The sequence below is a fragment of the Taurulus bubalis genome (genome assembly GCF_910589615.1).
Source record: "Taurulus bubalis genome assembly, chromosome: 20".
NCBI classification, from domain to species: Eukaryota; Metazoa; Chordata; class Actinopteri; order Perciformes; family Cottidae; genus Taurulus; species Taurulus bubalis.
This window is the reverse complement of record NC_136608.1, coordinates 18,985,454-19,008,964: the sequence shown is the minus strand read 5'-3', so window position 1 is coordinate 19,008,964 and position 23,511 is coordinate 18,985,454. Positions and strand designations below refer to the sequence as shown.

At 43.9% G+C, this 23,511-nt stretch overlaps 3 protein-coding genes across 3 annotated transcripts in view; all 3 read right to left on the bottom strand.

The window, feature by feature from the left end:
* The window catches only part of stab2 (stabilin 2), a gene marked incomplete at its 5' end in the record, with an annotated part of 40,263 nt that extends 39,666 nt beyond the window's left edge, over positions 1-597 (bottom strand). Inside the window, 1 exon segment of the mRNA XM_079236398.1 lies at positions 538-597. Within this exon segment, the coding sequence (XP_079092524.1) occupies positions 538-597 (60 nt within the window).
* A 10,718-nt stretch (positions 598-11,315) lies between these two features.
* Positions 11,316-18,309, bottom strand: wnt16 (wingless-type MMTV integration site family, member 16; the record flags this gene model as incomplete). The annotated part of the gene is given in 5 exon segments (XM_079236397.1): positions 11,316-12,247; positions 12,334-12,623; positions 16,166-16,390; position 18,217; positions 18,220-18,309. Coding segments are annotated over 5 exon segments (1,065 nt in total). The 3' UTR covers positions 11,316-11,788.
* Positions 18,310-18,704: 395 nt separating this feature from the next.
* On the bottom strand, positions 18,705-23,505 carry cped1 (cadherin-like and PC-esterase domain containing 1). Its single transcript, XM_079236426.1, has 6 exons — positions 23,431-23,505; positions 22,324-22,544; positions 22,147-22,248; positions 21,194-21,281; positions 20,977-21,123; positions 18,705-20,848 (listed from the first exon to the last, which is right to left on the bottom strand). The coding sequence occupies exons 2-6, from the start codon at positions 22,509-22,511 to the stop codon at positions 20,633-20,635; spliced, it is 741 nt and encodes a 246-aa protein (XP_079092552.1). The 5' UTR covers positions 22,512-22,544; positions 23,431-23,505; the 3' UTR covers positions 18,705-20,632.
* Between the last annotated feature and the right edge of the window lie 6 nt (positions 23,506-23,511).

Genomic DNA, 23,511 nt, shown 5'->3' with positions numbered 1-23,511 from the left:
ACTTGAACAATAATAACATGAAAACTGTGCTAGCTATCAGAAAAAGCCCAATTGGGCAAATACATTAAAACATTTCTCTAGTTACAGTATGACGAGTCACTCTGGACTAAAAGATGAATTATTTATTCTCTTCACACCATTCAGCCAATGGGACACATTATCTGTGTTTTTCCTGTTTTTCGGGGAAACAGCTGACTCTTCTGAAAGTCACAGCTCACGATCCCATCAGGAGGCTCACGGGGAGATACGGTCCAAAGTTTAGGAAAAGAAGAAAGAAATGAAGCCCGCAGGAGAATGTGCCACACCGCATAATCAGAATCATAATATTAATAATGAATAATAATACTAATGAATAATAATCATCATAATAATAATGAATAATAATCATAATAACAACCTGTTCATATTTCCTGCAGCTGAAGTTTTATGATTTGATCTGTTGAGACATCTTTAAACTGAGTAAGAGAATAAAGAAAGAAATGAATCTACCTGTTGAGATGAAGCTGAGGTTGTCTTCATCATCATCGTCATCATCATCATCATCATCATCATCATCAGCGGGACAAACAGCAGCTTTAAACTCTGACACGACTCCATGACTTCTGATCTGGGATCAGTGGGTCTGCTCCTTTTTAGCATCCAGTCAGACTCCTCCTCCTCTTCCTCCTCCTCTTCTTCTTCCTCCTCCTCTTCCTCCTCCTCTTCTTCTTCCTCCTCCTCTTCTTCTTCTTCCTCCTCTTCCTCCTCCTCCTCTTCCTCCCTCACCCATCATGCTCTTTTTAAAACAAAGTGTCATCAGATGTTGAGTAGAAACAGAATCTTTACTTTCAACTTACACATGATAATTAAAATAAAGTGTGTGTGTGTGTGTGTGTATGTGTATGTGTGTGTGTGTGTATGTGTATGTGTATGTGTGTGTGTGTGTGTGTGTGTGTGCGCGTGTGTGCGTGTGTGTGCGTGTGTGCGTGTGTGCGTGCGTGCGTGTGTGTGTGTGATGACGGAGCAGAAAGTTTCAGGAAAGAGAACCAGAGAGACAGAATTGTATTTACAGTCCAGGATTTCCTGCTATTCACACACACACACACACACACACACACACACACACACACACACACACACACACACACACACACACACACACACACAGTTTCTGCTGAGTCGGCGTATATTAACAGGTTTGACTAAGTTTTATCTACAAAAGAACGACTTGTCTTTAAAGTTTATTGTCATATTACATTATATATACATATACATACATATATATATATATATATACACACACAGTGGCTTGCAAAAGTATTCATACCCCTTGAACGTTTCCACATTTTGTCACATTACACGCCACAAACATAAATATATTTTATTGGAATTTTATGTGAAAGACCAACACAAAGTGTCACACAATTGTGAAGTACAAAGAAAATTATACATGATTAAAAAAATTATTCACAAATAAAAAACTGAAAAGTGCAGTGTGCAAAATGATTCAGCCCCCCTGAGTCAATACTTTGTGGAACCGCCTTTTGCTGCAATTACAGCTGCAAGTCTTTTGGGGTTTGTCTCTACCAGCTTTGCACATCTACAGACTGAGATTTTTGCCCTTTCTTCTTTGCAAAACAGCTCAAGGTCAGTCAGATTAGATGGAGAGCGTTTGTGAACGGCGGTTTTCAGATCTTGCCACAGATTCTCGATGGGATTTAGGTCTGGACTTTGACTGGGCCGTTCTAACACATGAATATGTTTTGTTTTAAACCATTCCATTGTAGCCCTGGCTTTATGTTTAGGGTCGCTGTCCTGCTGGAAGGTGAACCTCCGCCCCAGTCTCAAGTCTTTTGCAGACTCCAACAGGTTTTCTTCCCAGATTGCCCTGTGTTTGGCTCCATCCATCGTCCCATCAACTCTGACCAACTCCCCTGTCCCTGCTGAAGAGAAGCACAGCAAACCTGTGGAAGAAGGTGCTCTGGTCAGATGAGACCAAAATATAACTTTTTGGTCTCATCTGACCAGAGCACCTTCTTCCACATGTTTGCCGTGTCCCCCACATGGTTTCTGGCAAACTGCAAACGGGACTTCTTATGGTTTTCTTTTAACAATGGCTTTCTTCTTATAAAGGCCAGATTTGTGGAGTGGAGCCCAATAGTTGTCCTGTGGACAGATCCCCCACCTGAGCTGTGGATCTCTGCAGTTGGTCCAGAGTCACATGGGCCTCTCGGCTGCATCTCTGTCAGTGCTCTCCTTGTTCGGCTGTGAGTTTAGGTGGACGGCCGTGTCTTGGTAGGTTTGCAGTTGTGCCGTACTCTTTCCATTTCCGGATGATGGATTGAACAGTGCTCCGTGACATGTTCAAAGCTTGGGAAATCTTTTTATAGCCTAACCCTGCTTTAAACTTCTCCACAACTTTATCTCTGACCTGTCTGGTGTGTTCCTTGGACTTCATGGTCCTGTTTGCTCCCCAGTATTCTCTTAACAAACCTCTGAGGCCGTCACAGAACAGCTGTATTTGACTGAGATTAGATTACACACAGGTGGACTCTATTTAGCCATTCGGTCAACATTCAATCATTCAGCAGTTATCAGGCAACTTCTGAAGGCAATTGGTTGCACTCAGAGAAAAGGGGCTGAATCATTTTGCACACTGCACTTTTCAGTTTTTTATTTGTGATTTTTTTTTAAAATCATGTATAATTTTCTTTGTACTTCACAAGTAAAAATAAGAAATTGTACCAGCATCATTTAGACATACCATTTTATGTGAAAGACCAACACAAAGTGTCACACACTTTGTGTTGGTCTTTCACATAAAATTCCAATAACATATATTTATGTTTGTGGCGTGTAATGTGACAAAATGTGGAAACGTTCAAGGGCTATGAATACTTTTGCAAGCCACTGTATATATACACGTACCTACACATGTAAATATACCTACGCAGTAAATTCCCCAGTGTTAAATATGCAGTGTCAAAGTATATAAACTCTTCCAGAGTTATTACAACAACGTCAAGAGTAGCTTAAATGTGCCGCAGTTTGGTCACTTTACAGCAGTTTGATCGCTTAAATGTGCCGCAGTTTGGTCACTTTACAGCAGTTTGATCACTTTACAGCAGTTTGGTCACTTTACAGCAGTTTCATCACTTTACAGCAGTTTCATCACTTTGAGCAGTTTCCAGCCGGTTTAACAGATTATTGAAAGTATTTCCAAGTTATAGCAATGGTTATTTACATGATCTGCGTTTGTCTTCATGATAGTTTGTTCTCGTGAACGGCCAAATGATACGTCACTTTAAATGTTGCCGCCGCAAGGAATTGTGGGTCGGCATTATCTCCTTTCCTTTGGTAAAGGCAGGTCCAGTGGTTCCTATGCTATAGGAGCTAAGTTAGGAAGCATGAAGATCCTTTCCTTTGTGTTTGGACAATCCGACCGGCTCTTATCATGACGGCCACTAAGGAACTTTAGGTCATTTCCCTCACTGAGGAAGGTTCACCAACATGGACTGTTGGACCACAGCCAAGGACTTTCAACATAAAACAGCTTACACACCACACAAAACACACCACATCATAACATGAGGTATCGTAAGGGGATGAGGTGGACTCCAACACTTTTAATAAAGTAATATATGAACCAGGTTGTTTATGTTATTAATATATGAACCAGGTTGCTTATGTTATTACTAAAGTAATATATAAACCAGGTTGTTTATGTTATTACTAAAGTAATATATAAACCAGGTTCCATCCATCCATTATCAGCCGCTTATCCGGGGTCGGGTCGCGGTGGCAGCAGGTTCAGCAGGCCGACCCAGGCTTCCCTCTCACCCGCAACACTTTCCAGCTCATTCTGGGGGATCCCGAGGCGTTCCAAGGCCAGCTGGGAGATATAATCCCTCCAGCGTGTCCTCGGTCTTCCCCGAGGTCTCCTACCAGTTGGGCGTGCCTGGAAAACCTCTAATGGGAGGCGTCCAGGAGGCATCCTGACTAGATGCCCGAACCACCTCAGCTTACTCCTTTCGACACGAAGGAGCAGCGACTCGACTCCAAGCTCCCCCCTGATGTCCGAGCTCCTTACCCTATCTCTAAGGGTGAGCCCGGCCACCCTGCGGAGGAAGCTCATTTCGGCCGCTTGTATCCGAGAACTCGTTCTTTCGGTCACGACCCAGAGTTCGTGACCATAGGTGAGGGTTGGAACATAGACCGACCAGTAAATGGAGAGCTTCGCCTTCCGGCTCAGCTCCCTCTTCACCAGGACGGACCGGTACAGCCCCTGTTTTACAGCTGCAGCCGCACCGACACAACGTGGTCCGGCACCCCATACTCCCGCAGCACCCCCCACAAAAACCCCCGAGGGACCCGATCGAAAGCCTTCTCCAAGTCCATAAAGCACATGTAGACTGGTTGGGCAAACTCCCAGGACCCCTCCAGTAGTCTTGCAAGGGTAAAGAGCTGGTCCACTGTTCCACGACCGGGACGGAATCCGCACTGCTCGTCTTGAATCTGAGGTTCGACAAGCGGTCGGAGCCTCCCTTCCAGCACCCTGGCATAAGCTTTTCCCGGGAGGCTGAGCAGTGTGATGACACGATAGTTTGAGCACACTCTCCGGTCCCCCTTCTTGAAGATGGGAACCACCACCCCGGTCTGCCAGTCCATGGGCACTGTTCCCGACCCCCATGCGACACTGAAAAGGCGTGTCAACCAAGACAGCCCAACAATGTCCAGCGCTTTCAGCATCTCAGAGCGGATCTCGTCCACCCCTGGCGCCTTGCCACCAAGGAGCTTTTTGACTACCTTAGCGACCTCTGCCAGGGATATTGGAGAAACCACCCCAAAGTCTTCCGGCGCTGCCCCCTCTCCGGGGGACATGTTGGCCGGGTTTAGGAGTTCCTCAAAGTGCTCTTTCCACCGCCCGACGATGTCCCCAGTCCGGGTCAGCAGTTCCCCCCCCTGCTGAGAACAGCCTGGGGAAGCCCCTGCTTTCCCTTCCTGAGCCGTCGGATGGTTTGCCAGAACTTCCTTGAGGCCAACCGAAAGTCCTTCTCCATGGCCTCCCCGAACTCCTCCCATGCCCGAGTTTTAGCATCCGCGACCATCGCAGCTGCAGCCCTTCTGGCCTGCCGGTACCCGTCAGCTGCTTCAGGAGACCCCTGGACCAGCCAGGCCCGAAAGGCCTCCTTCTTCAGTTTGACGGCTTCCCTCACCCCCGGTGTCCACCACCGGGTTCTCGGGTTGCCGCCACGACAGGCACCGATGACCTTCTGGCCACAGCTCCGAGCAGCCGCGTCCACAATAGAGGCTTTAAACATGGTCCACTCGGGTTCCATGTCCCCAGCCTCCCTCGGGATTTGTGAGAAGTTCTTCCGGAGGTGGGAGTTGAAGACCTCCCAGACAGGATCCTCCGCCAGACGTTCCCAGTTCACTCTCACTACACGTTTGGGCTTGCCAGGTCTTTCTAGCCGACTCCCCCGCCATCTGATCCAACTCACCACCAGGTGGTGATCAGTTGACAGCTCTGCTCCTCTCTTCACCCGAGTGTCCAAGACATACGGCCGCAGATCAGATGATACGACTACAAAGTCGATCATTGATCTCCGGCCTAAGGTGTTCTGGTACCAGGTACACTTATGAGCCACCTTATGCTCGAACATGGTGTTCGTTTTGGACAAACTGTGGCTAGCACAGAAGTCCAACAACAAAACACCATTCGGGTTCAGATCGGGCAAGCCGTTCCTCCCAATCACGCCCCGCCAGGTTTCTCTGTCATTGCCCACGTGAGCGTTGAAGTCTCCCAGGAGAACTATGGAGTCGGCAGGCGACGCCCTTTCCAGGACCCCTCCCACCGACTCCAAGAAGGCCGGATACTCCGAACTGCTGTTCGGTGCATAAGCACAAACAACAGTCAGAGCCTTACTCCCTGCAACCCGTAGGCGCAGGGAGGCGACCCTCTCGTTCTCCGGGGAAAACTCCAACATAGCGGCGCTCAGCCGGGGGCTCGTGAGTATCCCCACTCCCCCCCGGCGCCTCTCACCCTGGGCAACTCCAGAAAAGGACAGAGTCCAACCCTTCTCCAGGAGCTTGGTTCCAGAGCCCATGCTGTGCGTGGAGGCGAGCCCAACTAAATCTAGCTGGTACCGCTCCACCTCCTGCACCAGCTCCGGCTCTTTCCCCGCTAGCGAGGTGACGTTCCACGTCCCTAGAGCTAGTCTATGCTGCCGGCGATCGGCTCGCCCAGGTCTCCTGCCTGGCCCGCCGCCCGGTCTGCATAGCACCCGACCCCGATAATTCTCCCCGCGGGTGGTGGGTCCACGGGGTGATTGCTGCTCCATGTTGTTTCTTCGGGCTGAGCCCGACCGGGCCCCATGGGCGAAAGCCCGGCCACCAGACACTCGCCGACGAGCTCCCCTCCTGGGTCTGGCTCCGGGAGGGTGCCCCGGTTTCCCTTGTCCGGGCGAGGTAGCTTTAGACCGTGGGCTGCTATTCATCAGGGTTTTTTGAACCGCTCTTAGTCTGAGCTCTCCCCCAAGACATCCCAAGACCTGTTTGCCTTGGGAGACCCTACCAGGGGCTGACGCCCCGGACAACATAGCTCCCAGGATCACTGAGCCACTCAAACTCCTCCACCACTTTAAGGTGGCGATTCATTGGATGTTGTTAATAAAGTAATATATGAACCAGGTTGTTTATGTTATTACTAAAGTAGAATATAAACCAGGTTGTTTATGTTATTACTAAAGTAATATATGAACCAGGTTGTTTATGTTATTACTAAAGTAAAATATGAACCAGGTTGTTTATGTTATTACTCAAGTAAAATATGAACCAGGTTGTTTATGTTGTTAATAAAGTAATATATGAACCGGGTTGTTTATGTTATTACTAAAGTAATATATGAACCAGGTTGTTTATGTTATTACTCAAGTAATATATGAACCAGGTTGTTTATGTTGTTAATAAAGTAATATATGAACCGGGTTGTTTATGTTATTACTAAAGTAATATATGAACCAGGTTGTTTATGTTATTACTAAAGTAATATATAAACCAGGTTGTTTATGTTATTACTAAAGTAAAATATGAACCAGGTTGTTTATGTTATTACTCAAGTAAAATATGAACCAGGTTGTTTATGTTATTACTCAAGTAAAATATGAACCAGGTTGTTTATGTTAATAATAAAGTAATATATGAACCGGGTTGTTTATGTTATTACTAAAGTAATATATGAACCAGGTTGTTTATGTTATTACTAAAGTAATATATAAACCAGGTTGTTTATGTTAATAATAAAGTAATATATGAACCAGGTTGTTTATGCTATTAATAAAGTAATATATGAACCGGGTTGTTTATGTTAATAATAAAGTAATATATAAACCAGGTTGTTTATGTTGTTAATAAAGTAATATATAAACCAGGTTGTTTATGTTATTACTAAAGTAATATATAAACCAGGTTGTTTATGTTATTACTAAAGTAATATATAAACCAGGTTGTTTATGTTATTAATAAAGTAATATATGAACCGGGTTGTTTATGTTGTAAATAAAGTAATATATAAACCAGGTTGTTTATGTTATTACTAAAGTAATATATAAACCAGGTTGTTTATGTTATTACTAAAGTAATATATAAACCAGGTTGTTTATGTTATTACTAAAGTAATATATAAACCAGGTTGTTTATGTTATTAATAAAGTAATATATGAACCGGGTTGTTTATGTTGTAAATAAATTAATATATGAACCAGGTTGTTTATGTTGTTAATAAAGTAATATATAAACCAGGTTGTTTATGTTAATAATAAAGTAATATATGAACCAGGTTGTTTATGCTATTAATAAAGTAATATATAAACCAGGTTGTTTATGTTATTACTAAAGTAATATATAAACCAGGTTGTTTATGTTAATAATAAAGTAATATATGAACCAGGTTGTTTATGTAATTACTAAAGTAATATATGAACCAGGTTGTTTATGTAATTACTAAAGTAATATATGAACCAGGTTGTTTATGTTGTTAATAAAGTAATATATTAACCGGGTTGTTTATGTTGTAAATAAATTAATATATAAACCAGGTTGTTTATGTTGTTAATAAAGTAATATATGAACCAGGTTGTTTATGTAATTACTAAAGTAATATATGAACCGGGTTGTTTATGCTATTAATAAAGTAATATATTAACCGGGTTGTTTATGTTGTTAATAAAATAATATATGAACCAGGTTGTTTATGTTATTAATAAAGTAATATATGAACCAGGTTGTTTATGTTATTAATAAAGTAATACATGAACCAGGTTGTTTATGTTGTTAATAAAGTAATATATAAACCAGGTTGTTTATGTTATTACTAAAGTAATATATAAACCAGGTTGTTTATGTTATTAATAAAGTAATATATGAACCAGGTTGTTTATGTTGTTAATAAAGTAATATATAAACCAGGTTGTTTATGTTAATAATAAAGTAATATATAAACCAGGTTGTTTATGTTATTACTAAAGTAATATATGAACCAGGTTGTTTATGTTGTTAATAAAGTAATATATGAACCAGGTTGTTTATGTTATTAATAAAGTAATATATGAACCAGGTTGTTTATGTTGTCCATCCATCCATCCATTATCAGCCGCTTATCCGGGGTCGGGTCGCGGTGGCAGCAGGTCCATCAGGCCGACCCAGGCTTCCCTCTCACCCGCAACACTTTCCAGCTCATTCTGGGGGATCCCGAGGCGTTCCAAGGCCAGCCGGGAGATATAATCCCTCCAGCGTGTCCTCGGTCTTCCCCGGGGTCTCCTACCAGTTGGACGTGCCTGGAAAACCTCTAATGGGAGGCGTCCAGGAGGCATCCTGACTAGATGCTGAACCACCTCAGCTGACTCCTTTCGACACGAAGGAGCAGCGACTCGACTCCAAGCTCCCCCTGATGTCCGAGCTCCTTACCCTATCTCTAAGGGTGAGCCCGGCCACCCTGCGGAGGAAGCTCATTTCGGCCGCTTGTATTGTTTATGTTGTTAATAAAGTAATATATGAACCAGGTTGTTTATGTTGTTAATAAAGTAATATATGAACCGGGTTGTTTATGTTGTTAATAAAGTAATATATGAACCAGGTTGTTTATGTTGTTAATAAAGTAATATATGAACCAGGTTGTTTATGTTGTTAATAAAGAAATACATGCACCGGGTTGTTTATGTTGTTAATAAAGTAATATATGAACCGGGTTGTTTATGTTGTTAATAAAGTAATATATGAACCGGGTTGTTTATGTTAATAATAAAGTAATATATGAACCAGGTTGTTTATGTCGTTTTGACACAACACTGTAAGAAGACGGATGAAGTATCAAAGCTGCTCTCTTTGTAGTCCTTCTTCGGGACGTTGTAGTTTCACCACCGGCTACAGACTGACGTCGCTAACATCGCCTGCCGTCGCATCAGAACTACGTCGTTGGTGAAAGTGGAGTCTGATTTGCCAAACACCGCGGTTGTCGTCTCCTAACTCCTCATGAAGTCTCCTTCCCATCTGTCCTTGACTCCGTGATGTTTTCCACAGAGGTTCAGGAAAAGTGCTTAGGGTTAGACGTTAGGGGGTCATTATTTGACTATTCGACCGCAGCTTGTGTGTTTTTACTTGCAAAGCAAGTTTGCATGAGAGCACAGATGAAAACCGGGCACCAAAATGTCCGCCGAAATGTACCCTTTCTAATGAAATGTCACTTGAACCAATAGGAGCTTCATGTCCTGACTGACAGGCTACATTACCAACCAGAGTCTACGTTGAACAACAGCCTCTCTTTCCTCACGTGGATCAAGCCTGTCACATCATACGGCTCGGGTGACAGGCGTTTCGTACAGCCAATGAAATTGCCTAAAAAATGGGTCTAAACAACTACGCGGGCGTCCTTTACTGTACATTCTAGTGTACGCTGTACATCTATTTATAGTTCAGTACGAGTGCCATATGTTTCTGGAAACCTACGGTTCTTGTGATTCCAGCTGTCCACTCCGTTTCAAGACCAGACCACCACAGCAGCTACAATCAATACTTTTGTGAGACAACACAAACAAACAAACGATAGCAAAATCCAGGCAACTCACCGATGACGCCTCATATTGATCCATAAATCCATAACATTCCAACAAAAATGGCGTTGTTACGTCGTAAAGGTCCAATAAAAATAAATCCCATAAAAGATTTAGTCCAAAACACGTGATCACATCCATAAATATCCACCAACTGGCGTTGCATCATTTCAAATCAGCTGGAAGATATGAACGAAAAACAAATTCATTTTAGAGAAAAATCAAGTTTGCATGAGAGCACAGCTACAAACTCGGTATCAAAATGACCGCCGAAATCTAAGCTTTCTATTGGACCAATAAGAGCTTCATGTCCTGACTGACAGGCTACATTACCCAACCAGAAGCGACGTTGAAGTTCAGGCACAGCCTCTATTTTTTTACGTGGCTCAAGCCTGTCACGTCGTATAGCTCAGATGACAGGCGTTTCGTACAGCCAATGAAATTGCCTAAAAAACGGGACTAAACAAGAGGGGGTGGAGATGATCCCAACAGGCTTCAGCTTCACCAGAACAGACTTCTGCTCATAGATCCTCAGTCTGTCATTGAATTAGCATAAAAATGCATTTATACTTAATTTTCTCTGTGTCAGCAATACTGGTAGTAAATATGAATAGTACCTCTATAAGTTTGCAAGACTATAAGCCTTTTTAATAGGTATGTAGTATATATCATGAATATTTTCAGTCTCAAAATGAAAAAAACGCCTAGACATTTCATTAGAAAAACATATTTAAAATATTCATTTTCTGTGATATTGTTATCAGCTTTTTACTTAGACTAGAAAAGGCTTCAGGCTATGGTCCCATTGTGTTTTCCAGTCCATAAGTCCCATTTATAGTCATCTCCAGGCATCTATTTACAAAGAAATGTTCAGGCGGAAATAAAAACCTTATACTTTAGTGTGTTCAAACTCATATAACTCTGTGTCAGCAGCACTTAAAGTGATTCTGACTATTGAGGGAAAGAAGCTTCAGATTATTACCTTTCAAAAGAGACCAAAACCATGCATTTACTCCAAATAGTTCAAGTACAGCTTCCAGTTTACTTTGGGTATACCTGGATAGGCGTTTTTCATCAAATTTTACAGGAATGTTAAGAGGTTAAACGAATCACAATCAATGTTGTTGATGAAATATTATTATTATCAGACGGAGACTGATCTGGGATCAGCTGGAGCAAAAAAACAGAAGAATTATGTTTGTTCATGGACATTTATTGTGAAGGGATAAAAAACACAAATGTTTGAGTATTCATCTAAAATCCAGGGAAGGAATCCCATTGGCTGTTTGTACAGGTAACCATAGCGATGGTGACTTCCAGTTAGCGACAGAAATACTTTGTCTCTGTGAGAAAGTCAATGTCCAGGTGTGTCCAGGTCTTATTTACAGGTGTGTTCAGGTCTGCATGTCCAGGTGTGTTCAGGTCTTATTTACAGGTGTGTTCAGGTCTGCATGTCCAGGTGTGTTCAGGTCTTATTTACAGGTGTGCTTAGGTATTTATATACAGGTGTGCTCAGGTTTGTTCAGGTCTTATTTACAGGTGTGCTTAGGTATTTATTTACAGGTGTGTTCAGGTCTTATTTACAGGTGTGCTTAGGTATTTATTTACAGGTGTGCTCAGGTGTGTTCAGGTCTTATTTACAGGTGTGTTCAAGTCTTATTTACAGGTGTGCTTAGGTATTTATTTACAGGTGTGTTCAGGTCTTATTTACAGGTGTGCATGTCATTCATGCTCTCGCAGCGCCGGCAGCGGACGTAGCAGCACCAGATGAACTTGCACTCGCAGCGCTGCACCTGCCTCACCAGGTGCGTGTTGTATCCCCGGCCGCAGCACAGCAGGACGCAGCTGTCGGCGCCGCCAGACGTGCGGCTGCAGTGGCGCCCTGCGGTGCCGGCGACGCCCCGCCGCCGGTCCTGCAGGCAGTAGTTGGGGGACTTGTTGAAGAAGATGAGCTGGTCCGTGTCCACAGGGAGGCGGCGCTGGTCCTTCCTTCTCGTCTTCCCCCTCGACCGGTCGAACACCTGAGTGCTGCGCTCGTACCGCTCCTTCAGGTGCAACCCCACGCGCTCAAAGGCCGCCACCGTCTTCCAGCACGTCTTCACGGCACAAGATCCAGAGACGCCATGGCAACGGCAGTGTGTCGCCATCGTCCTGACGACCGCCTGAAGGAGAGGGGAAGAGGAGGTGAAGAGGAGGTGAAGAGGAGGTGAAGAGGAGGCGAAGTCCCACCGGGCTCGTTGCTGCTCACCTGCCTCCCGGCCTCACTGTTGTGCCGGTTCATGCCACTCAGGGTGAGCCAGCCGTCGGCCGTGGACGTGTTGGTGCCGGTGTGGTCGATGAACTTGCGGCTGAACCAGATCCCGTACTGGATGTGGTCCGAGCAGCCCCCCCAGTGCCAGCCCTCCGCCGGCGGGCCGCCGCCCTGCAGTCGAGTGTCGCAACCACACTCCGTCCCGTTTCCCTGGCTGCAAGAGCGCGTGACGCCGTGGACCAGCCCCGCCGCCATCATGGCGTGGATGAACGCTGTTTCTTTAGTTCCTGCAGGACGGGAGAGGGTGACATCAGAGTGACATCAGAGTGACATCTTTCTGTCATCAATCCATTCACACCTATTCATACACTGATGGCAGGAGCTACCATGATGGGAAGAGCTGCCTTAATGGGAGGGGCTACCGTGATGGGAGGAGTTACGATGATGGGAGGGGCTACCATGATAAGAAGATCTGCCATGATGGGAGGGGCTACCATGGTGGGAGGAGTTACATATCACAAATCACATACAAAGTCAAACCCAATAAAATCCCAAACCAGCATGTTTCAAAACAAGTTGCAAGTAAACTCCAGAATCTAAACTTAACAAGTTCCAAGTCGAGCTACGGGTCAAGACCAACAACAACGAGTGGTTTTGACTTGGGACTTGTTGGTCTCCACTGTGGACTTGTTGTTCTCCACTGGGGACTTGTTGGTCTTCACTGGGGACTTGCTAGTCTTCACTGTGGACTTGCTAGTCTTAACTGGGGACTTGTTGGTCTTAACTGGGAACGTGTTGGTGTTCACTTGGGACTTGTCGGTCTCCACTGGGGACTTGTTGATTTTCACGTGTGACTTGTTGGTCTTAACTGGGGATGTGTTGGTCTCCACTGGGGACTTGTTGGTCTCCACTGGGGACGTGTTGGTGTTCACTTATGACTTGTTGGTCTCCACTGGGGACTTGTTGGTCTCAACTGGGGACTTTTTGGTCTCCACTGGAGACGTGTTGGTCTCCACTGGGGACGTGTTGTTATTCACTGGGGACTTGTTGGTCTTAACTGGGGACTTGTTGGTCTTCACTTGTGACTTGTTGGTCTCCACTAGGGACGTGTTGGTCTCCACTGGGGACGTGTTGGTCTTCACTTGTGACTTGTTGGTTTTCACTTGGAACATGTTGTTCTCCACTGGGGAATTGTTGGTCTTAACTGGGGACTTGTTGGTCTCCACTTGTGACTTGTTGGTCTTAACCTGGGACTTGTTGGTCTCCACTGGGGACTTGTTGGTCTTAACTGGAGACTTGTTGGTCTCCACTTTTGACTTGGTGGTCTTAACTGGGGACTTGTTGGTCTCCACTTGTGACTTGTTGGTCTCCACTGGGAACTTGTTGGTCTTCACTTGTGACTTGTTGGTCTCCACTGGGGACGTGTTGGTCTCCACTAGGGATGTGTTTGTATTCACCGGGGACTTGTTGGTCTTAACTGGGGACTTGTTGGTCTTCACTTGTGACTTGTTGGTCTCCACTGGGGACTTGTTGGTCTCCACTGGGGACGTGTTGGTCTTCACTGGGGACTTGTTGGTCTTAACTGGGGACTTGTTGGTCTTCACTTGTGACTTGTTGGTTTTCACTTGGAACATGTTGTTCTCCACTGGGGACTTGTTGGTCTTAACTGGGGACTTGTTGGTCTCCACTTGTGACTTGTTGGTCTTAACTTGGGACTTGTTGGTCTCCACTGGGGACGTGTTGGTCTTCACTTGGGGACTTGTTGGTCTCCACTGGGTACTTGTTGGTCTTAACGGGGGATGTGTTGGTCTCCACTGGGGACGTGTTGGTCTTCACTGGGGACTTGTTGGTCTTCACTTGTGACTTGTTGGTTTTCACTTGGAACATGTTGTTCTCCACTGGGGACTTGTTGGTCTTAAATGGGAACTTGTTGGTCTTCACTTGTGACTTGTTGGTCTTAACTGGGGATGTGTTGGTCTTAACTGGGGACGTGTTGGTCTTCACCTGTGACTTGTTGGTCTTCACTTGTGACTTGTTGGTCTTCACCTTTGACTTGTCTGTCTTAACTTGTGACTTGTTTTTCTCCACTGGGGACTTGTTGGTCTTCACTTGTGACTTGTTGGTCTTTACTGGGGACTTGTTGGTCTTCACGTGTGACTTGTTGGTCTTAACTGGGGATGTGTTGGTCTCCACTGGGGACTTGTTGGTCTCCACTGGGGACTTGTTGGTCTCCACTGGGGACGGGTTGGTGTTCACTTGTGACTTGTTGGTCTCCACTGGGGACTTGTTGGTCTTAACTGGGGACTTGTTGGTCTCCACTGGGGACGTGTTGGTCTTCACTGGGGACTTGTTGGTCTCCACTGGGGACTTGTTGGTCTTAACTGGGGATGTGTTGGTCTCCACTGGGGACGTGTTGGTCTTCTCTGGGGACTTGTTGGTCTTAACTGGGGACTTGTTGGTCTTCACTTGTGACTTGTTGGTTTTCACTTGGAACATGTTGTTCTCCACTGGGGACTTGTTGGTCTTAACTGGGGACTTGTTGGTCTCCACTTGTGACTTGTTGGTCTTAACTTGGGACTTGTTGGTCTCCGCTGGGGACTTGTTGGTCTTAACTGGGGACTTGTTGGTCTCCACTTGTGACTTGTTGGTCTTAACTGGGGACTTGTTGGTCTCCACTATTGACTTGTTGGTCTCCACTGGGAACTTGTTGGTCTTCACTTGTGACTTGTTGGTCTTAACTGGGGATGTGTTGGTCTTAACTGGGGACGTGTTGGGTCTTCACTTGTGACTTGTTGGTCTTCACCTTTGACTTGTCGGTCTTAACTTGTGACTTGTTATTCTCCACTGGGGACTTGTTGGTCTTAACTGGGGACTTGTTGGTCTCCACTTGTGACTTGTTGGTCTCCACTGGGAACTTGTTGGTCTTCACTTGTGACTTGTTGGTCTTAACTGGGGATGTGTTGGTCTTAACTGGGGACTTGTTGATCTTAACTGGGGACTTGTTGGTCTTAACTGGGGACTTCTTGGTCTCCACTGGGGACTTGTTGGTCTTAACTGGGGACTTGTTGGTCTCCACTGGGAACTTGTTGGTCTTCACTTGTGACTTGTTGGTCTTCACCTGTGACTTGTTGGTCTTCACTTGTGACTTGTTGGTCTTCACCTTTGACTTGTCGGTCTTAACTTGTGACTTGTTATTCTCCACTGGGGACTTGTTGGTCTTCACTTGCGACTTGTTGGTCTTTACTGGGGACTTGTTGGTCTCCACTGGGGACTTGTTGGTCTTAACTGGGGACTTGTTGGTCTCCACTGGGGACTTGTTGGTCTTAACTGGGGACTTGTTGGTCTCCACTTGTGACTTGTTGGTCTCCACTGGGAACTTGTTGGTCTTCACTTGTGACTTGTTGGTCTTAACTGGGGATGTGTTGGTCTTAACTGGGGACTTGTTGATCTTAACTGGGGACTTGTTGGTCTTAACTGGGGACTTGTTGGTCTTTACTGGGGATGTGTTGGTCTCCACTGGGGACTTGTTGATCAGCATACAGGACTTGTTGATCTCCTCTCTTCACCGTAGCTCCTCCCATCATGGTAGCCCCTCCCTTCACCGTAGCTCCTCCCACCGTGGTAGCTCCTCCCTTCAGTGTGTGAATGGGTGGATGTCGTGTCACCAAAATACTTCAGTTATTCTCCTTTTAGTCGTCATCTCCCTATTGAGATAAAAGTCTAAATTCTCTGCTGTTGTGAACAATAAGACTTTTAGTTTGTTGAACTGGAAACTAAAGAAGAAGAACCCTGAAAGCCGAAGCTTTGCATCATGGGTAATGGTCCTCACCGCTCGTTAACTCGTGTCCGAACACAGAGGGGTCCTCGCTGGTGGAGCAGTTCCACCTCTCGTGTCTGAACTGGCTCTGGCACTCGGCGATGGCGAGCCGAGCGCCGGCCCGGACGCCCTCCAGCAGGAAGGGCTTCTTCTGGCACAGCGCCGTCTGCTTGAGGCTGAGAGGCAGGGAGGCACAGTCCTGCTGCTCCGGGGCTGCAGCCGGGGCTCCTGAAGGGCCTGCAGCCGGGCCTGCAGCCGGGCCTGCAGCCGGGCCTGCAGCCGGGCCTGCAGCCGGGCCTCCTGAAGGGGTCAAGCCCAGCCGCCTGCAGAGCAACAGGTGAGAAGTCAGTTAGTAACAGCCCAGCGCTCACGTATATATATATATATATATATATATATATATATATATATATATATATACATATATATCTCTATATATATAAACTCTATACATATATTAAAACTACCGTTTTGATATGTATATATATATATATATATATATATATATATATATATATATATATATATATATATATATGCAATAAATACATATATAATCACAACAAATATCACAATATATACATATATATATACATGTATATATATATATATATATATATATATATATATATATATATATATATATATATATATATATATATACATATATGTATATCTAGAGATATATAGATATAGAGATATATATAGAGATAAATAGAGATATAGATATACATATAAGCCTTCTCTGCTGGCCTCAACCGAATCACAAAGTTATTTTATAATTACATTTTGTAATGTTTTTATTTTTTTTAATTTATTTTTGTATATATAATTAAAAGTTATATCTATTTTATAATGTAATTGTTTTTCACAAATACACTACATGTATTATAATTATTTGTCCCTATTAGCTTATTTTCTCATTCTGCACAGCATCCCGTATTTATGTATTTATGTATACGATATCAGCCTAGGGAGGAAATGCATATATATATATATATATATATATATATATATATATATATATATATATATATATATATATATATATATATATATATATATATATATATATATATATATATATATATAGTTACACTATATATATATATAGTTATATAATATAATAATATATATAATAACACGGACATGTCGTAGTTATTAACACCAACCGATCCGGACGATTTGGAACCATTTTCAACATGAAATTATGATTTTCATACATTTCGTAATAGATGTAAATATTTATAAATGTTAATGTTCCTGTCAGAAACAATACAACAGAACCAGGAGGTCAACAAATTAAATTAGATACATTCAATATATATAAACACATAATTTACTATGATCAAAATATATATATATATATATATATATATATATATATATATATATATATATATATATATATATATATATATATATATATACACAGACACATCATCATGAAAAAAATCATCATAATGTAGTCCGAGGCAAACTTGTATTTTTGATTTTGGGCTATATAAAATAAACTGAATTGAATTGAATACATATATTAAAACTACCGTTTTGATATATATATATATATATATATATATATATATATATATATATATATATATATATATATATATATACAATATATACATATATTATCACAACAAATATCACAATATATACATATATATATATATATATATATATATATATATATATATATATATATATATATATATATATATATATATATATATACACATATGTATATATTGTATATATTTATATATACATATATGTATATATAAATATATACAATATATACACATATGTATATATTGTATATATTTATATATACATATATGTATATATATGTATATATTGTGATTAAATAATCATGATTCTGGGTAGAAGCATAACTTCACATCTGTCCCGTGAGAATCGTTTAGATCTCTGAAGTGAGACCAGACCGGATCCATATTCACAGGAGCCCCACCGACCGGGTCTCTCGGGTCCGGGTCTCCCGGGTCCGGGTCTCCCGGGTCCGGGTCTCTCGGGACCGGGTCTCTCGGGTCCGGATCTACTCACATCCAGGAGGCCGCGCAGCCCAGCGGGCACACGGAGACCAGCAGCAGGGTGAGCGCGCACACGTGTCGGACTCCACAGCGCGCGTCCATGGCTCTTCATCCAGCTCGCAGTCCCGCTCTCATCCCAGAACCCGGCCCGGCAGCAGCTTCTGAGTCCGGGCTGAAGTGAGGAGGTCTGTCCCGAGAAGATGTCCGTCCCGGTCCGGGAGGATCCTCATTGGACCGCAGAGGATTCATATGCAGAAGATGACGTCACAGCCGGACGCTAATTGGACGGAAGGAGGACCAGAGTGACGTCACATGGACCGCCTCTGGTCCGGTTCTCAATGAGCCCCTTACACACTTACTATGATACAAATCTTTATATTTATATTTCACATTTCATCCGGTACTGTTCACTCATTTCTACACAATTTAATGTAATTTATTCTGAAATGATTTTCTTCTTCTTTACTCTGATGGAAACAGAAAGGAATGCAACGCTCAGCTTTATGATTCTTTATGGCAAAGGATGTATTAAAATATATAAAAACACATTTACACAGTTTTAAAAAAGAAGGATTAATTTTGTCAATCTTTAGAAAGAAATGATTGAAATAATGTTCTTAAAAGTTGTATTAAATATTTCTGGAATACACTGAATAATTCTGTCAAAAATAAAATACATATTTCCTCTTGTGATTGTGATTCTCATATTTTAAGGAGAGGAGAAACACACGTTCATATAAATGTTGTGTATTCTATTGTCCAGCATGTAAACATATTTAGAGATAAAGGCACAATAAACATCAGTAGAAAAATATAGAAACATAAGCAGAGCAGCAATAAAACATTTCCTTCATGATCAACAGTTACCATTAAATCTTTGGTTCTGAACATGATCTGATATACAAATAAAGTCAATAACTGAGGTTTACACATATAAATACACATGGAAGAGACAGAACACCACATTAAATATGAGATATGAATCCTCTAAAACATTACAGAGGATGTTCCTCTGACCACGAAGACAGAGAATGTGTTCGACACGAGACAGCAAGAATACCTGGTTCGCATCAGAGGCTAGTTATTGTTCACTAAACCTAGTTAGTACGCATCAGAGACTAGTTATTGTTCACTAAACCTAGTTAGTACGCATCAGAGACTAGTTATTGTTCACTAAACCTAGCTAGTACGCATCAGAGGCTAGTTATTGTTCACTAAACCTAGTTAGTACGCATCAGAGACTAGTTATTGTTCACTAAACCTAGTTAGTACGCATCAGAGACTAGTTATTGTTCACTAAACCTAGTTAGTACGCATCAGAGACTAGTTATTGTTCACTAAACCTAGTTAGTACGCATCAGAGACTAGTTATTGTTCACTAAACCTAGTTAGTACGCATCAGAGACTAGTTATTGTTCACTAAACCTAGTTAGTATGCATCAGAGACTAGTTATTGTTCACTACACCTAGTTAGTTCGCATCAGAGACTAGTTATTGTTCACTACACCTAGTTAGTATGCATCAGAGACTAGTTATTGTGCACTACACCTAGTTAGTATGCATCAGAGACTAGTTATTGTTCACTACACCTAGTTAGTATGCATCAGAGACTAGTTATTGTTCACTAAACCTAGTTAGTATGCATCAGAGACTAGTTATTGTTCACTACACCTAGTTAGTTCGCATCAGAGACTAGTTATTGTTCACTACACCTAGTTAGTATGCATCAGAGACTAGTTATTGTGCACTACACCTAGTTAGTATGCATCAGAGACTAGTTATTGTTCACTAAACCTAGTTAGTATGCATCAGAGACTAGTTATTGTTCACTACACCTAGTTAGTTCGCATCAGAGACTAGTTATTGTTCACTACACCTACTTAGTAGGCATCAGAGACTAGTTATTGTTCACTAAACCTATTTAGTATGCATCAGAGACTAGTTATTGTTCACTACACCTACTTAGTAGGCATCAGAGACTAGTTATTGTTCACTAAACCTATTTAGTATGCATCAGAGACTAGTTATTGTGCACTACACCTAGTTAGTACGCATCAGAGACTAGTTATTGTCCACTACACCTAGTTAGTATGCATCAGAGACTAGTTATTGTTCACTACACCTAGTTAGTATGCATCAGAGACTAGTTATTGTTCACTAAGAGTAGTCTGTGTATCACAATGTAGTTATTATGCAAAACAAACTAGTTATTATGCATAATAACTAGTTTGTATGCATAACAACTAGTTTGTATGCTTAATAACTAGTTAGTGTGCATAATAACTAGTTATTATGTGTAATAAGTAGTTAGTATGCTTAATGACTAGTTAGTATGCATAATAACTAGTTTGTAGCGTAATAAGTAGTTATTATGTGTAATAACTAGTTAGTATGCTTAAAAACTAGTTAGTATATCAAATCAAACTCAATTTCTCGGACATAGGCGGCTCAGCAGGATCTCAGAGTACACCTGGTTCACTGGTCCTCTCACGTGATAGGACGTAGCTTTAGGCCGCGCCTCCTTGTCTGTGTCTGGCACGCCTGATTGGCTACTGAGTTCAGGTCCGGCTCTGCTGGATCTGGTTGTATTGGTCGTGGACGTTGTGTCGTCTGAGCGTCTGGGAGACTTCAACTTCTCCACCTGTCGAACGAATAGAAATGAAAACATGAACAGATGTAAGAAAACATCTTTCTGTGAGGGGCTCTGGTTCCTTCCTCCCGCCTCTTCTTCAGAGGATCAACGTGATGATCTGATGTTTAAAGCGTTACCTCGTGGAAGTGGCAGGCGCAGCGGCCCTGCAGGAACTCTTTGTATCGACCCATCGTGATGCTGAAGGTGTCGATCGCCTCGTACCCATGATGCTTTGCTGTGGCGATAATGTTCTGGTTCTCTCTGTGGAGATCCTGGATCTCTTCCTGAAAGAACAGATCCACGTGAGGAGAGAGGCTCTCTACTTCCTGTGCAGGACAGGAAACAGGAACTTACCAGACTGAGAGACCGGATCCCGTCCACCGGGAGATGGAAGCCCATCCCCAAAGATTTCACCAGCACCAGGACATCGCTGAGGGACTCTCTGAGGAGGGGGAGGAGGAGGAGGAGGAGGAGGAGCAGGAGTAGGAGGAGCATGAGGTGTTGTTACGGTATTGGTCCAAACCCAGTAACCTCAGCATCTGTAATCCACAGTTCTGGACTAGTGGAGCTTCAGGGCCCCGTAAAGGTGGACCAGTTACGACATGGCACTCAGAACAGTCCCACAGGGACCCGTGTCTGGTCCTCTGGTTTTCATCTCCTGGGTGGATTCTGTGACCCTGTATGCTGATGACACTGTTGCTTCACCATGGAACCCACAACAGAGAAGTGTAGAGCACATGCGCTCCTGGTTCAGGGTGCCTGGGTTCTCAGTGATGCTCATGCACTAATGTTTAATATGATAATAATATATAATGTTCCCCTCACTGGAACTTTATGAACCTTTCGATGAAATTAACTCTGAAAAGATTACATAGTGAGAGCAAAACCAAAACCAAAAAAGTGAGCAAAGCCAGCTAGCAGTCACATTAGCAACTGAGCCGAACATGCTAACCTCCTCCCATGTGACAACGTTCTCATCAACTACCTTTTGAAATGAATAACTTTATTGATCTTCTGACTTGTCGTCTAGCGCCATCATCAGGTCCAACACTTTATGACCAAATACCTGGAGAACTAAAGACATTCATCAGGTGGACACTGTTTACTCATCGTTAGCTACAATTAGCATGCTAACAGGCTAAACTCAGTCTGTCAAAGGACATTGCAACAATGCAACATTTACGTGTTTAATGTGACACTTTATCTCATGTACTCTCAATAAAACATTTAACAACGTCGAAGTATCTTCAGGGAAACAAAAGTATATTATGACGTGTAGTTATGACAGTTCTGGTTGTATTGCTCACCTGCTCAGCACCTCTCTGACTGTCCTCAGGTGATTGGTGTTGAGCCACTGGACTCCTCCCACCACCAGGGCTGTCAGGTTATTGTTCACCAGAGGTCGTGACCTTCAGGGAGAAAACTCATCAGTACGAAGCCGTCACCTGTCCTCTGACGATGACTCCAGCTGTGTCCGGTCTCACCTGTCGATCAGCTGCAGCAGCGCCTGCCTGAAGGTGGGCCTCTGGGTCCTCTCCAACCAGAACTGAGGGTAATACGAGTAGCTGACCAGAGTCTGGCCCCCATTCAGGTTCCTGTAGACCAGCGTCTCGTGAGCTTTGCCCCAGTCCTCCAGGCTGGAGTTCACCCGCTCCATCAGGAAGTACATCATCCCACGATTGGTGGAGTCGCCGATAAACAACACCTGAGGAGAGACGGGAGGACTGAGACCCACCAGGGGTTGTACCACATGCTGGACCACATGGGGGACCAGGGGTTGGACCACATGCTGGACCACATGGGGGACCAGGGGTTGGACCACATGCTGGACCACATGGGGGACTAGGGGGTGGACCACATGCTGGACCACATGCTGGACCAGGGGTTGGACCTCATGGTGGACGACATGCTGGACCATATGCTGGACTAGGGGTTGGACCACATGCTGGACCACATGGGGACCAGGGGTTGGACCACATGCTGGACCACATGCTGGACCACGGGTTGAACCTCATGGTGGACCACATGCTGGACCACATGGAGGACCAGGGGTTGGACCTCATGGTGGACCACATGCTGGACCACATGGGGGACCAGGGGTTGGACCACATGCTGGACCACATGGAGGACCAGGGGTTGGACCTCATGGTGGACCACATGCTGGGCCTCATGGTGGACCACATGTTGGACCACATGCTGGACCAGGGGTTGGACCTCATGGTGGACCACATGGAGGACCATGGGTTGGGCCACATGGGGGACCATTGGTTGGGCCACATGGGGGACTAGGGGTTGGGTCACATGGGGGACCACATGCTGGACCACATGGAGGACCATGGGTTGGACCACATGCTGGACCACATGGAGGACCACATGGAGGACCAGGGGTTGGACCTAATGGTGGACCACATGGAGGACCACATGGAGGACCAGGGGTTGGACCTAATGGTGGACCACATGAAGGACCAGGGGTTGGACCTCATGGTGGACCACATGCTGGACCTCATGGTGGACCACATGTTGGACCACATGCTGGACCACATGCTGGACCACATAGAGGACCACATGGAGGACCAGGGGTTGGACCTCACCTTCCGGTCCCTCAGACAGTCCTGCAGCAGGCGGCGATCCACCAACGGGTGATAACAGCTGTCTGGTTGCCAGGCAACCTC